Genomic DNA, 17,035 nt, shown 5'->3' with positions numbered 1-17,035 from the left:
ATTTGGAAACTCTTGTGCAAGAAGGCAGTTTATAGAGCTTTTTTGGAGTTTGTTGGGACAAACTTGACTTACAAAATGAATAACAAGGGTAATCTTTCATTTGTTTTGGAAAAACTGCTTATCATCTGAGATATGTAAGGAAGTGAGCTTTCCAAGGATGGCCTTTCAGATTCCAACTTACAGAGATTAAAATGGATGATTACAAGTCTGGGCAATTTCTGCTTCTCACTGCAGGTACTCATCTGCTTCTTTCCATTGTGCCTCTGTTCCAGAGGCACTCTCTGCCTAACTCCCTCTGGCAGAGTCAAGACCAGTAGTAGACCTTGTGAATAAAAGACTGCTAGTAAATTCAGTAAATCATATGCTGCAAAATCTAGCCCTGAATAGAGAGTTGGTTGGAGCTGAAGTACAGTGAAGCCAGTGCCACATGAGGTGCCAATTTGGATTTTAGAGAAAAGAAAGAGGGGTCTTTTCTAATGACAGGGACAGAGGGCCTCTCAGCTGGGTTGACGACTGGCATTGAGGGGAGGAGACATATCTTTTTCTTTTGTTGATTGAAGTTATCAATGATGACACCAATGAACAGATTCAAGGTGAAGAAGGAGCCGAAGATGATGAAGATGACAAAGTAGATGTACATGTAGATGTTGTCCTCATATTTAGGCTGCTCATCAGGCTGTCAAAGGACAGGAGAAAAGGATGAGAGTCAGCTCCCAGCCTGGGATCTTGTGGGTGATTCTGACATGCCAAAGCCATCAGCCATGACTTCCTGTCTGGGCTACCGAAAAAGCTGGAGGTGGGGGAGACCTAACTTTTTTCAGCCTGCTCCTTCTCCACACTGGCAGCTCTGGCTGCACTGTCACTGCTATGACTTATGGGGAGAACAGGCAAATCATGAGGGGAGAGGTGGGTTGCTTGTTGGGAGCCACACTTTTATTTTAAGACAGGACTGAAGAGTAGACAGCTCTGTTGGGGCCAAGTAAAAATCAACCGTCTAATCGTCTGTAACCAATAGGAGAGTGAGGATTTACTGAGCAAAGGAAAATAACCAATAATCAATAAAACAAGCAATTACCACTCCAAACAGAAACTCTGACGCCTCCATTCCGCCTCCCTCCCTTTCTTCTTCTTGATGATTCTACCATTCTGCTTGCTTTCTAACCATCTAGGAAGGTTCTGTTTCACCATGTACATCCTTACCTTTCGGGAATCTACGGCTGCATACATGATGTCCATCCAGCCTTTGAAGGTTGCCTGGCAAACAGAGTCAGTCATTAGGCTGTGCCTGTGAGGGAGTGGTAGGAGTCTAGGCAAGGGTCCCAAAGGCCAACCTCAGGGACACAACACAGGGAGTTTGGGTACAGCCTCATACAGGGCCGAAGGTGTCTTTGAGTAAGTCCCTGAAAATAACATCAGAGTTTGGCAAAAAAAACATGTTAACAATGGTAAGTGATAACTTTCAAACAAGGTCTTAAAATGGGTTTGAGAAGGAGCCTGAAGTCAGGGCAAATGCAATTTATGAGCAAGTGGCAAGGATCTACTCAAGGTGCTTATTAGACTTTAGCCTTCCACTGAGGAGCCATTTTTAAAAAATAGGTGTTTTATAAGCCATGGGGGGGGGGTCTGAAAAATTCACAGTTTCATTAAAAAAAACCAAACAAGGTCAGAACTTATCTCTTACTAATATACACGAGTAGCCTGCAGTAAGGCAATCCTGGCGGTATCCTTGATGCCAATTCTAATTGACATCCCTTTCCAATTCTCTTTGTCTACTATACCTAGCATGATTTTGGGAAACAAATATAGATAATCAATTTATATCTTCCATGTTTAGTTTGTTCAACCAGATTCTAAGCTTTTTCCGGGCATAGGAAAGTCTTTTTATTCATCTAATGGCCCTATCGCCAAGCACAGTGCCTTGCATATGGTGGGGGCTCTGAATACAGTGCCTGACTGATATGCATTGGTTTTCTGGAGCTGCTCCAGTTCAGATTTGATTTGTGGGTTCAATTTCTAGAACTGAGGCAGAATAGCAAAAGAGCTTTGTGGCAGGATACAATACAGCTCAATCCCCTAACTTTTGCCTCCTCCTACAAACAGTGAGTGCTTACTGTTCAGGTTAGGTTGAAAGCTTCATTTGCAATATCACATTTAACATTCACAACCTGAATGATGTGGGCATGGCAATAATAGTAATGAAATACAAAATAACAATTACTATAATTAAGCTCTGCTATGTGCTGGGCATTATGCTAAGAAATTTTTCAAGTACCATGAATTCTATTTTTTTTTTTTTTTTTGGTACTGGTGATTGACCCCAGGGGCACTTTACCACTGAGCTACATCCCTAGTCTTTTTATTTTTTATTTAGAGACAGGGTCTTGCTAAATTGCTTAGGGCCTTGCTAAGGTTGCTGAGGATGGTCTTGAACTTGTGATTATCTTGCCTCAGCCTCCAGAGTTACTGGGACTACAGGTGTGTACTGTTGTGCCTGGCTCGTGAATTCTCTGTTAAGAGAACCATGTAGAGTATTATTAACTATGTTTAATCAATGAAGAAATTGAGAAGTTGAGTAATTTGTATCGTTACATATCCAATAAATATCAGATGATGGCTAAAAACTGTATTTGTCAGATTCCAAAGCTCATGAGTTTGCATCAGCTGTCTTGTCAAACATTCCAAAAAACTGGCAAGAGAGGAAAACTAGGCATGATGGAATGAAGTTAGGCAAAAGAGACTTATCCACATAATTAAAATACATTTCTCCTTATTATGCCTTATAAGACCTTTCTCTGGGGTTGAGCTGACAAGAGTGGCAGCATCACAGCACAGCTGACTTTAGCAGAGCTATTATGTAGGATTATTATGCTCCATCAAAATTGCCCTTTCTATTTTTGTCTATGCACTTATCTTCTTGATTTCTTTAACTACGACTCTGACCTGGGGAGAGGTGATCTACCAGTTTATGATGTTGCAGCAAGTGTTATTTGTTGCCAAGTAGGTCTGGTTCTGAGCACAAAGAGAGATTCCTTTTGAATGATCTTGTAGAAGTCAGAATATACAAGATAGGTGTCTCCTTGAAACTGGTTTGGGAATTTAACTCCCTTATTTAAGAGTAATCCTGATTCTGAAAGCAGGGTTGAGAAAGAACCAAATGAAATGTCTGCTAGCTGCCTGAATTTCCCAAGATTGAAAAAAATAACAATACTTACTACTTGAAGAAGGGCCAGATATCCTGCCCCTACATTGTCAAAATTGATCTTCACGTTCTTCCACCTGATCTCTGTGTTGTTCCCCTCCATGAGCTTTTCACATTCAGTTTTATTGTTGACATCTTCAATTTCAAATCGGATTTCAGAAGTCTCATTAAAGCAGTAGTGGTATTTTCCCGCAAACAGGTTAACTCCCATGATGCTGAAAATCAGCCAGAAGATGAGACACACCAGCAGCACATTCATGATGGAGGGGATGGCGCCCACCAAGGCATTCACCACCACCTGCATTGGAAGGGGAGGTTGCTGAGTGTTGGGAGGAAGTGAGGGAAGCACATTCTTTGATTTCCAGGAGGGGAATGACATTTGTGTGGGCTTTTCTGCTATAGAAACATTATGTTTTCTTTGCAATTAGAGTAACTGGACAAATCCACAAATTTCTAAGTTTGTGAACAATATTTTGGGGAATTTTAATAAGTTGCATGTTTACTTCAACTAACACAAACTCCCCTGCCCAAGTTGACCCTCATCATCTCTTCTAGACACCAACCTGGGACCAAAAAAATTAAATAAATAAATAAAAAAAGATTTCTTAGTCCAGTCTCCCTCCTCTTCAACTTGTAAAATAAACCTCCATGGAAAAATCTGAGCAATTGCAAGCTTGCTAGTTGCCTTTCAACACATTCCCCCTCTGAAAAACAAGGCATGATTGTTCAAAACCACAGAGAGCTGCCCTTTGGGTTGGCAGTGAATCACTCAACAGTACATAATGTCTCTTTTATGACTATGCAAGGCCAGTTATCTTTCAGGCAATAGCTGAGCATGCATATTTTGCAGGCTCAAGAAAAAAAAAAAAAGCTATATTCCCTCTACCAAACAGTATAAAATAAAATCTGAACAGATGTGCTTTCCACTCAAGGTTATTCTTCATCCTTTTTTCTGATTTGTAGGCTTCTAAATCTAAAAGTTGAACTGCATGGCTAATGTTGGTATCTGTCTGCTTAGTACAGGGCTTGACCTTTACAACGTATTCGAGAGCAACATGACTTTTTTTTTTAAAAATGGTTTTGGGTTAGATCACTGCTCTAGAAACTAAAAAAATTGACATGTTATTAAAAAAAAAGTGGGGGCAAAGGGGAAGAAAAACCATTTGTGGGTTGTTTTAAACATGGACTTTGCTTTATATGAGGTAAGAGTTGTCAGAGAACAACTCTACTGTTGCAGTAGTTTTCACTGGAAGAGTTCAAGTGCTTACAAAGGTAACATTTCTGGTGATGGGACAGGAAACAAAGCTAGTTTCATCTCTGCCCAGAGTTTCATTTGTGATGTCTTAAGCAGGGATGCTAAGGCTCAGAAGAATGCTTCTTCCTTTTTCTAATACTGAGGAGGATTAATGGAGTAGGAAACAAAGACACTGGATATAAATGAAGTCTGTCTTCTCCCGATGTTTTGTTTGGAGGCGGGGAGGTCATGCTGTATGAGGAACGCCAGGGGGCAGCCCTGGGCTCTAACTTGAACCCTACTGGGTTTAGGTTTTATCTTTCGTTTTTGCCTTAAACTACACTGTCTATTCTGTCAGAACAAATGGCTGAGAAGAGCTACCTGTTTTTGTCCTATATAAAAAGGCAACAATATTCTGCTAGGGAGTCACTCTTTCTTGAGATTAAATACTCATCTTGTGATTCTCAATTCACGTATGAAGGCCTTTAGAATGAGAGGCAGTTATTTCTTAATTCTTAGACCAAGAAATCTCTTCAAGATCTGATAACTGTCATTAGTATAAAATATTTATTACTTTGAGCAAGGAAAGCTAGAATATCTGAATCCAGAAAATCTTTAATGTCAGTTTGGAGAATGCTATTTACTTTTATGCATTTATGTATCAAATCTGTCAGATAATCAGATTTAAATTTTACCTCCTCATTCTACAGTTGTTCACCCTTTGGTGAGGGCACCAAAAAGCAATGGGATGTGCAAAAGAACACGCAAAAGGCAAATGATCCACAAATGGAATAATCATTTCTCAAACAATATGAGTAGATCATGTGAAGGTTCAAAAGCTCAGTCTACGTGACAGCATTTTGTAGCAGTTTAGGTGAGAGATCATGACATGCTATTAGACCACTACCAACATGAAGTAGGGAAGTAAGCCCTAAAGATGGAAACCTGGAATAATGGTTTTTACCTCAATTCAGAACCTACCACCTCCAGGAATTCTCATTGTACAGAGAATCTTTTTTTTTTTTTTGGTACCAGGGGTTGAACCCAGGGGCACTTAACGACTAAGCCACAATCCAACACCCCTTTTTTTTTATTTTTTTATTTTGAGATAGGTTCTTGCTAAGTTGCTTTGAACTTGCGATCCTCCTGCCTCAGCCTCCTGAGATGCTGGAATTACAGAAGTGTGCCACAAGCCTGTCTGTACAGAGAATCTTAAACTTCTATTTGAATTCAGTCTAACCCATCCTACATGATGTCTTAAGTGTTACAGTTAAATACGGATAATATTTACAGCAGGGAAGAGTAATCAACCAAGTGATCTCTGAACTTTATAATCATAGATCTGACCAAAGGGCTCAAAACACAAAAATATTTGCTGAGGCTTTGCTGATGACATAAAAATCCTATAAATCCAATTTTTGTGCATGTATGTGCACATTCACGCATGGTACTGGGAACTGAACCCAGGGACGCTCTACCACTGAACTACATCCCCAGTTCTTTTATTTTTTTGAGAGAGGATTTCACTAAGTTGCTGAGACTGGCCTGGAACTTGTGATCCTCCTGCCTCAGCCTCCTCAGTTGCTGGGATTATAGGCATGCAACACTGTACACAGTTAATCTAATATATTTGTAAGATGTAAATGTACTTTTATCTATCAATCACAACCAAAGACAATCTCCTCACCTTAGTTTTATAATGAAACAGTGAACAGAGTTGATGAAATTAATAATTCTTCCTTGCTGTGAACATTAGCTGACAAGCTACAAAATATTACACAGAAATTGTTTAACTGTGCTCCACATAGAAATGTCATTATGCTGTTATTCTCAGTAACTAAAGGGAAGAAACCAGGCTTATTATTTTAAACTCTCACACTAAGATATATTATAATGACAACTCAAATTTCCTTGAGTCACTTAATAAATTGGATTTCTTCTGCTCTTACTACTCTCTAGTTATAAGACATTGCCCTTCGTGATGATGAACTCCATTATTGTTAAAAACTACATACGTATAGGAATATTACTCAGTTAGGTTTTAGCAATCTATAAAGTTTTTTCCAATGGAAGTTTATACTTAGTGCTGGATACCAATCTCACTTAATTGATGAGAAAATTCCAATGGATATGAATTCTTACATTTTTATCTTCTCTATAATGCCTAGGACATTTTTATTCACTAAACACTATAAAATCCATCAAATAGCTTTTAATATATGGCAGAGGGAACATGGCTTTAATGGACAACTATGTACTGACAATCAACAAAAAATGCATGCATGTTTCATAGCATTACTATTGTATACTTTTGAAATTTAATAGCACAGCAATATCTTTAAATAAAGATTACTATGGAGGAGAGAAAAGCAAAGAACTACATTAAGTATTCCTTTGCCAACAGCAGGAGTGTTTAAATTTTTCTGATCTTTGGTTGAAGAAGGAGAGAGGAGACTGAAATGAGTATCCCAGGACAGGCTGGGGTCACATGCTCCCTCTCAAGTGAAGGTCTGAGTCTATAACTGGAGCAGCACAGTGACAGTTGAGCCCATCTGCATGGATGGTATTCAGTTCATGAAGGTTTCTGACTTAAAGTTTTCTAATCTCACAAGTGTTGGCATACAGAAGAACCCAAGCTAAAGAATGAAAAACACATGCCCCTGTAGAAAAACAAAATTTATGCGAAACATATATTCTTAGTTCTTATTTATTACTGGGAAACTTAAGCTTGGCCAAATGCAATCTCTTCTGTGGTTACTCTTCTACAGAAGGGTGGGGAAACTGCAGGGCAGGAATAGATCCCTGACCTCTCTCTACCTGCCCAACCAGATCAGGGCAGGACTGCTGGCTGACTAGCATCAACCCAATAAGGTGGCTCCTCTACACCAAAGTTTCCCTCACTCAATGTTATTGTTTTAGATTGCAGCTTTGGGCTCAAAGTTGTTCTTGCCCATATTATCTTATTTGAAAAGAGCTTAATGTAGACGATTTTCATTAGAAGTTTCTATGCTACTTGAAAGTTGACAAGTAAAAGTTTTTCTGGGAAATGGAAACAGAGTTCAGGGAGGTGGGGAAAGGAGGAAATAAAGGGAAAAGATGAGGCTACTAAAAGGGCTCTTGCATCCAGATATTCAACTCATTTCCTCATGAGCAAATAGGTCTGCAGTGGGGACTACTTTCTGCCACAGGGACAGCAGCAGTGAGCAACCAGATGGAGAAACTTAGTAACAAGTGTGGGGCGAGTGGTAGAAGCTTCAGGTATTAACAATCCCCTTTTAGGAGATCCAGGATCACTGCTGAGAATGTGGGGGGACAGCAGGCTACTGAGCTCAGGTACAATGTTGAACAAGCATTATCTTTAATGGCATTTATTTAGTTGCATCTTGTCCTCAGTTTTTTAAATGACCAAAGTGGATTATTAACTCTATAACAACACTACTATGATTTATTAAAAATTTACCCCTTATGAAAATATGGGAAAGTCAAGGAAGTAGGGATGAGTATTTTAATATATTTTCAACCACAGTCAGCAAAATCACTGACTGTTGTCTCTCTCCCAACATTAAGCCCAATCCTAACCATGGCCTCATTGCATACATTCTGAAATGTCTCTTCTGTGGAAGAAAGACAGCATTCCCAATTTATTCTTTTTTTTTTTTTTTAAACTTTTTAGTTGTAGATGGACACAAAACCTTTATTTTATTAATTTTTATGTGGTGCTGAGGGTCAAACCCAGTGCTCATGCACGCTAGGCAAGTGCTCTACCACTGAGCCACAATTGCAGCTCCTTCAATTAATAAAAACAAATTTGTGCTGCTGGTGGAACTGCCCCTCCTGCAGATGGTTTCAGGACTACAGAGAAAGCTCATGTTTAGTAAACCAAACTGTGACTGTGCTACAGAAGAAACACCAGTTTATTGTGAAAAGTATTTGTCTGAATAAACTAAAATAGTAAGATAAAATTCCCAAGTCTCAGTGAAATTTTCACCTTCCTGTGCAACTGTGAGTGCCAGAGGTCACAGATGAGGAATGAGGGGAGCAGCACTGTCCTGGTATCCCGTTTCTCCAATCAGTCTTGCTTCATGTGGACTATTGCAACAGTTCAGTTTTAGTCCTACATTCTGATATTTGCACATTTAAGAACAGATCCTCTGGTTTGCTCTCCTGCATGTATTCAACATCTGAATAGAAATGAGTTTTCTTGGTCTTGTTAAGTACAACAGACCTCTCTCATTACAACTATTATCACCAAAACCAGCTGTCCACTTGATTTTAGGAAATTGACTTTTTAGTGTGAGTGTGTGCACACATGTGCGCATACACACAATTAACAAAACCATAAAAGAAAAAGGCACCAGAAGAGGGAGCCTTATTCTGAGTTGGCAAGGTGATAGCCCCTGTACTGTATGGATTTGGGTGGAGTATCGCCAAAGCAGGCATAGGAGGACTTGAGAAACTTTAGGAGAACTAGCTGATATTCAGTCCTCTAGCATCATCCCTGGTTGTTTTGACAGTGTTAGGATAGTGGACCATATAGCATGGGCAGAGGGGTGGGGGTGAGGAGGAAAGCTTTGCTATCAGACAGAGGCTGCCAGTCCTTATGGGACTGGGCTGAGAACAACAAGGTGCAATAAGAGGAATCAGAATAGAAAGAAAAGCATTTCTTCTCCCAGGGCCATGCCAAATTCTGTTCCATCCCCAATTCCAAGCCTGCCATGTGTCTTCAAGCCCCTTCTGCTGCTTTCTCAGTGACTCCAAGGCCACAGTCCCCATCTGGCTAATGCCCCTATCCACACTCTCCCTGCCTGCAGCCTGTGCTTTTCAGTGGGTCTGTGGGTGACAATTCCCCTTCTTTGCACCTGGTGATTCTCCCTATTAAATCAACAGCCCAGAAAGCCGCCCCAAGTGCTACAGGTAAGCCAGGCCAATGAGAATAGCCAATGTTAACATGTTCTGCGATGGTATGTTGTTGGGGGTGGGGCCAATATTAATGTGATGAGGCAGCTTAATGCAACTCCCCTGCGCACGGGGCCGGTGCGGGGCAGAAAGTGGAGGATCAAATCGGCAGCTGCATCACAGAATTCGTGTTTGAATGATCTTTCCACCATGTGATCAGTTCTAGCATGCTTAAACAGTTTCCATTGGCATGCAGAAGGATCAGCTGCTCTTAGTATCTTACCCTCATCCCTTCAAATCGTGATAAGGCTCTTAAGGGTCTCAAAGCTCTTAGGGTCCTAAGGGACTTTATGGCACCTAGTTCCGAGTAGCCCAGGGCATTAGCTATAAGGCTGACTAAAGAGACCTACACGGAAACAGAAGAGAAAAACAAAAACAAAAAAGGAAACAAAAGAAAAAAAAAAAAAAAAAAAAAAGAAAAGAAAAGAAAAACAGAGGTTCCAGAGTGTTAGAATAAAGCCCCTAGCACTGATTACACAGATAGGGCCCCCCAGGTGGAGCAAGTGGGTAACACCAGCTGCCTATTTCAACTTGACTCAAACGACCTGGAAGGAAAGGTGGTTGAGAGAGGCAGAAGAAAAAAACACAAAGGGAAGAGTAAATCGAGAGAAGGCGGTAGAACATACACACAAGTTGGAAAGGGAAAAGGCTGAAGGGAAAGGGAGAGAATGAGGAAGTTCCATTGGAAGGAGAGGAGCCTGAAGAGATGACAAGAACCTTACCCTCGCCCTTTACAGTCTCTGCAGGTCCCAGAAGTTCCCATTAAATTAAGCCAGACAAATTTAATGGTACCTATGGAAAAGAATACAGATAAATACACATACTCCACACAAGCCGCCCCCTCCTCAGCTCATTCATCATGGGATTTCCAACAGGGACAAGCTCTCTCACTCCTGGTTGGCAAGAAACCATTTGTTTGAGAATTTGATGAGTCACTACATCAACAAAGGAAACATACTGAATAAGTATCGCAGGTGACTTTGCAGTTCCCAAGAAAAGAACCAAATAAGGAAACTCCTTGACAGAATTTTGACCCCATGACAACTCATTTTTATCTCCCTCACTTTTAATTAATAATACTTCCAATTTATAAACATAACCATGACCCCTTTATGGCCATGAGAACTTGGGTGGGTCTCAATAACTAAATCCATATTTTTTCTTATGATTCCCATTCTTTCCTCCAGAATAGCCTCATATGAATTGGTCTCAGGTTTGTCAGTTCCAGAATAATTTTCTGTAACTTTCACCATTAAAATAATAGCTGGCAAAATTCTTGGGGAAAAAAAAAATTATCATTTTATACATATGAGGAAACTGACCATATACAAAAATCTGCCCACTGTCAGTGGCAGTTCTGGATCCAGGATGAGATGCCCGCACTGCTGACCCCTGGGCCAGTGCCCTTTCTTCCAAGGGCAGATTTGGAAAATCTGTCTGCAGCAGACAGGTTACATGGCAATATTCAACAGGATCACCGATGTCCGAATAATCCCGAGCTGATCTATTGACATACTTGGGAAAGTAGTCTGTAGATCTCCAGGTCTACACTTGGGTGAAATGCTTTCCTACTATTCTAGAGGCAAACTTACCTTGTTCTATATGAGCTTAGAGCAGTTACTATAATGACATCTTAATACTGGCTACTAAGCACACCTTAGGCTGCCTGGGCCTGATCCCTAGGGGATATGGAGCTCTTTAGGGGGCACCAGATCTGAACACACCTGGTCAAAAACCCTACAGTGTCTGGGTGTAGGGTTTCTTCTCTCTCTTTTATTTATTTATTTATTTTTTGGTACCAAGATTGAACCCAGGGGTGCTTTATCACTGAGCCACATCCCCAGTCCTTATTTATATTGCTTAGGGCCTTGCTAAGTTGCTGAGGCTGGCTCTGAACTCATAATCCTCCTGCCTCAGCCTCCTGAGCTGCTAGAATTACAGGCATGAGCCACTGCACCTGCCTGGGCGTAGGGTTTTTTAGAGCAGCTTTTATATTGTACAACAAATTCTGCTGTAGGTTAAGTTATTTCCACCTTATATTACTTGGTTTAATTTAGTATTTTAAAGTAAAATTAAAAAAGAAAAAAAACCTACAACTTAAGTTTTATTTGCTGCTTTTTTCTCTATTCTAGGGCTTTAGTTGTTGATTCCGTGTCTTCGAATGTGCACACATGCACACACACACTTTTAAAAATGAGGATATTTAAGTAGCAGGATGGGCAGTGGGTAGAAGTGGAAGGTCAAAGACTTTACAAGGGTCAGAGATGAGAAGGCTTATATGTTTCAATTTTAAAGTGGGCTGTGAACTTCGATTTATGCATGTACTCATAATTCATCAACTTAATGTCTTCTATGGAGTCCTAGGCAATGTCCAAAGCAAATCTGAAACTAGACATTGCCCTATTGAGGTACTCATATTCTTTGAGAGGAAGATGGTCCAGGGATAATCCCTGCCTAAAATAAAGGCTTCAAAAGCCATATCTGTAATACAGCAGTACTGAGCAATCACTTCAACTCCACCTATAATTAGCAGTAAAAATTTGTATGGAGGTATCTTCTCTCAAGTGTAGTCAAATCTTAACCCCAAATAATCTAAAATGGCAGATTCTTACTGAGGCCCTATGATCTGAAGGGAAGCTATCCCATTTCATCTAAGTATCTGAGTTCAAAAGTCCCCTGGGTCAGCTTCATCCTGTGAAACTCCGTCAGGTAAAAACTGTAAAAAACTAAGCTTTGAGTGGTCACAGGCCCACACAATGCAAGAAGGCCCCACCTCTTCAGGGTGGGTGACTTATCTGTTAACAATCAGGTCTACAGGGGGCAGAAGGGTGGAATAGGTTCAGAGGCCAATTCCTAGGCTGGCTCTAAATGCTGCTGAGAGATAAACTGCTCAGCTGATCGACTGATCGAAGATGTCCCAAGACAGAATCAATAAGGGTATTATCTGGGTTATTCCTTAGCAGCTGAGGGCTCACATAATCCTCTGAGTGTCCATGTTAAACCTTCACTGGAGATAATCAGAACATTACTTGAAGCGCAATTTAAAGAATGAATCAAACCTAAAAAAAAAGTGTGTGTGGGGGGGAGTTGAAGAATCAAAATCCAGGGCATCTATGGCTGTAGGCATGGAAGAAAACATACACTGGGTGACATTTTCATAATAAGTAAACAGAAAATGTTTTCAGTAGTCTGAACTCTGGCTGAGGTGCATGGTCTCTGAAAGCTCCCATCCTTGGACTGGATATGCTGGTTAACTGCTGCAAACGATGGGGAAATTTTCCCTGGAGGAAAAAATGACAACATTCTTTTACAGGATACAATCTCTGTGGCAGTAAAGGACCTGAGCAAAATAAAATGACCGTGCTCGGAATGTAATAGCTTGTTAATAAAAAGAACTGAACTTAGAAGTTGTTTGGATTATCCACAGAAATCTAAGGGAAAAAAAAGTGCTTTCAGCAGCTTTATGAGGCAACAAGGAAAAATGAATATACATTAGGGAAACAAATACGGAGATGAATGACAGAAATCAAGTCACCAGAGGATCAATTAGAAGAACATTCTCTCAGAGATGACAGTAAATTAGGACCTACAATTTATATTTGCTGGTTGTTCCGAAATACCAAGGGAACCAGATATTTTACCAAAATGGGCAGAAGAAGCTCTGATGCCAGTCCAAGCTGTATTGTCCATCCACAACTCAATGATGTTCAACTGGAAAGCCACTGTGATGGATTGGGGTAGTCTCGTTTAGCATGCTATGCTTCAAGCTGGGGGTTCTTTTGCGTATGAATCTTGTCTTTTCAGACCCTTAGAGAGAAGTGCCCTGGTCTGACTCTCTCTGTATTCCCCACAGCACCTGGTTGGCAAGAGGTTTTGCATATTTTGGGTGCTCAATAAACATTTGATAAGTGAAGAATAAGTGAACTGTTCTGTTGGAGTTAAGTAGTCAATACAAGGGAGGTTCCTAGGAGGGATCCATTGCCAGAATGCTGGGTTACCACACACCTATAAACCAGACAGAGTTGCCTAATAGCCAGCATTCGTTCCCCAGAGGTTTGGCCATGCCTGCCTGTGTCCCTGTGACTTCTTATGGCTCTGGGACAACAGAAACATGTACGGTAGAAACCAGTACAGAAGCATTCTCTGGAGTCGAGTGTTAGGCCCCCAAGCAATGTAATAATCCAGCAACTCCCAAAAGCTAGAGGGACTGATGGATTGCAGTCAACTGGCCATATGCCTGTATTTTTATTTTTTAAATCTCTTTCTACCTAGCATATAATAAAAATATTTGTTAAAACAATGGTGACATGTAGGGCTGTTATGCATTTAGTGGCCTATGTGGGTACCAGAGGCATGTGAAATATCTGACCAACATTCTCAAATCCTGGGGTAGATCACCCCAGAGAAGAGGGAGAGAGTGGTTCGGCTTGGGGTAGATGGTAGAGGGAAAGGCTATGGTGGGAGGCTTTGTTTCAAATTACAGCATCTCTAGGGTAGCTGGAGTGTGGTAGCAGATGCATACATGTCTGAGTCCTCATAAGGTCCAAAAGATGAGCTCCCATAGGTGTCCTACCTGACTCTGGGAAGTTCAGAGGAGTTACTGAGAAATGGCACTTCCCTTCCTCTAGAAAGAGAGCTGGTCCAGTCTGATTTCAGGTCTCTAGACCTTATTCTACACTCTGCCTAAGTCTAAGTGCTGCAGCTTTCTGTCTGAGAGAAGGAGAAATCCCCCACAATATGATATTGATGGTTGCTGAAGCGAGTGTAGAGACCTCTTACTGCCAGGGTCTGTGGCCATTATCTATGTGGTTAACCTTAACGAATAGGCCTTCTCATCTCATTGAGAAATCTTTCCAAAGGCTTGTTTTTTGAAATGGAAGAAAATGGAGACATGGTGATAGCTTTTGGAAGAAGTCACTAACCACAGAAATTGCAAACTGTTAGGAAAGGAATGTATCCTTGAAACAGAAATTATTACTGGTGTAGAGTGCTAGGCTCCCGTTACCTAAGGGAGATTTCCATATCACCCTATCCTAGATTCCAGAAGTACTCTATGGGTGGTTCATCAAACCATAGAAATTTCATCCATCAATGAAATTTCTCTTCTAAACATACCAACCTAGCTCCCAGCCACCCAACTTTTGTGTTGCCTCTCAGCCCCAGGTAGAAAGTGAATTCTCCATGGGCCCTGGTCCAGCAATTCCCATGTACTCTTTGAATGTTGATTTGTCTGGGGAAAAAAAAAAAGCTTTAGTTATTATACAAAATAAGAGAACAATCACTATTGTTAGTAAGGTCAACAAGGAGCAAGTGCTGGTGGGGTGAGAAATAGTTACAGATGATGCAACTTCTAACCTGAAAAACAATACAAGAAGTCATGGCCATCAAACCTTGGAGAGGGTCTTGGAACCTGGAAGGAAGAAGGATTTCTCATTTGGTGATCACTGTAGAAATGGCAATGTGAGAACTCTCCCTGATAAACTGATTTGCTCAGGTAAGTATGGGAGGTATCCATGAGGATGACCAGGAGAGTCAGACAGACCCCACTACCACCTTGCCCCAGCAGCCCCACCTCAACCACCACCCCTTTCTCCTGGCAGAAGGGGTCATCCTGCTGGTGGGGAGCAAGAAACTTCCAGTTCCCAGGCTAAAAACAAGGGGACCTTGAGACCAACGATTCTATTTCTCACTCCTAATCTCTGAATATAAATTAAGCCAAGCCCAAAAAGGAAAGAGTTGGCTGGTGTGTCCCTGGAGCAAATGCAGAGACTTCAGAGTTCCCATCCCCACGGTTAAGAGCTGAATATGGACAGTAACTTCACGGGAGCCTACACCCACAGGTTCATCTAAAACCTAGCCCCAGGCAGTTTTAGCCACTAGAGGGAGATATCCCTGTTTGTTTTCCTGCTAGAAAGGTTGGGCAACAGAAAGCAAGACACGTACAGCCACGATGAGGAAATCCAGCCAGCACCAGGCATTGGTGAAGAACTTCACAAAGCCATAGGCTGTCCACTTGAGTAACATCTCCAGGATGAAGATGTAGGTGAAGACTTTGTCGGCGTATTCCAGGATGGTTCGGATGGTCTTCCTTTGCTCAATGTAGATGTCTTCAAAGGCCTATAAGAGAGGCAGCAGCTGCCTACTACAGTGCTGAAAGGTAAACAGGCACTGTGGGAAGCACTGACATTGCAGGCAGCTCCTCCCACGAGTGGCTGGCCTATCATCAGCTTCCTGCCTCTTCCACTTTACTTCCCGGCTACACGTTTTATTTATACATTTCTGCAGTGTTGAGTATTGAATCCAGGGCCTTGCGCATGCTAGGCAAGTGCTCTACCACCCTTAAGCTACATCCCCAGCCCAGTGTCTGTTTGACTGATTGATTTTTTAGTTTTTTGCAGTACTGGAGATTGAATCCAGGGACACTTTACCACTGAGCTACATTCCCAACCCAGTGTTTTATTTTTTATCAGTGTCACTGAGGAATACTTCACATACCATATAATCCAGCCATTTAAGTGTATGTAATTCAATGGCTTTTAGTATATTCACAGTTATGCATTCATCACAATTTTAGACCATTTTCATTACCTCAACAGAATCCCATACCCTTTAGCTATCCACCCCTCCCACCACCCGCCTCTCCCCACTTCTCTAGTCTTAGGCAACCACTAATCTACTTTCCGTCTATAGATTTGCCTATTCTGGACACTTCATGTGAGTGAGATCATATATCATATGGTCCTTTGTGACTGGCTTCTCAATTAAACATAAAGCTTTCAAAGTTCTTCCATGCTGTCATGTATATCAGTACTTCACTCCTTTTACGGTATAATAATATCTGAATTGTAGGTTTGTCACATTTTGTTTAGCCTTCATCAGTTGATGAAGATTTGTACTGTTTCATTTTTTTTTGGTCATTGTGAATAATGCTGCCATGAATGTTTGTATATGAGTTTTTACATGTAAGTATGCTTTCATTTTTCTAGGGTATATGCCTAAATAGAACTGCTGTTAATTCTATGTTGAATTTTTTGAGGAACTGTCAAACTGTTTTCCAAAGTGGTTATACCATTTTATATTCCTACAAGCAGTGTATGAGTGTTCCAATTTCTCTACATCTTCACTAATATTACATATATGACAATATCTTTTCTTTCAAGTCCCTTGATACCATAGGTATGGGTGGAGGACCACAGGGGTGGGAGACACTTGGGTGAAGAAAACTGTAGTATGGCTTTCTTCTCTGATATTCATCAGTGACATAGTTCTTTGATATGAAGGTATGAGCATTCCCATTTGCAGAGAGTACAGGATGATGTTAAGAGAAGGAATGCCTACATAGCATGAAAAAAAGAAAAAAAAAAAAAAAAACTGGGAAGTGGAAAAAAGTCCCCTGTGAGACAATGGGAGGTGCCTGCTCTGAACAGTTCCAGAAGGAAGTCTAGAGTTCAACTGTCTGCAACCTCATCTTCCAAAATGCAGGCACATGAACATCAGGTACTCCAGTTTCATCAGTGGTCAGTGGGCACAGCAGTCACAGAATCTACAATCCTTCTCAGGGGCTTAGTACATCTGATCAATTAAAACAGCAGCAGCTTCTATGTCAGGTTTTCCCTTAACTCCATTTGTTAGAAATTCATTCTAAG

General features: G+C 41.0%; 1 protein-coding gene across 3 annotated transcripts in view; it reads right to left on the bottom strand.

Moving 5' to 3' along the window:
• Scn8a (sodium voltage-gated channel alpha subunit 8) overlaps positions 1-17,035 on the bottom strand; it is a 181,455-nt gene that overhangs the window by 13,455 nt on the left and 150,965 nt on the right. For all 3 annotated transcript variants that reach the window (XM_047548304.1, XM_047548303.1, XM_047548305.1), the window contains exons 20-24: positions 15,333-15,506; positions 9,613-9,735; positions 3,213-3,497; positions 1,201-1,254; positions 539-676 (exon numbers count right to left, since the gene is read on the bottom strand). In XM_047548304.1, the coding sequence (XP_047404260.1) occupies positions 539-676; positions 1,201-1,254; positions 3,213-3,497; positions 9,613-9,735; positions 15,333-15,506 (774 nt within the window). The remainder of the gene's footprint in view (positions 1-538; positions 677-1,200; positions 1,255-3,212; positions 3,498-9,612; positions 9,736-15,332; positions 15,507-17,035) is intronic.

Source organism: Sciurus carolinensis, chromosome 4 (assembly GCF_902686445.1).
Source record: "Sciurus carolinensis chromosome 4, mSciCar1.2, whole genome shotgun sequence".
Taxonomy (NCBI): domain Eukaryota; kingdom Metazoa; phylum Chordata; class Mammalia; order Rodentia; family Sciuridae; genus Sciurus; species Sciurus carolinensis.
The sequence above is the reverse complement of the archived record's forward strand: the minus strand, read 5'-3'. Positions and strand labels throughout refer to the sequence as shown.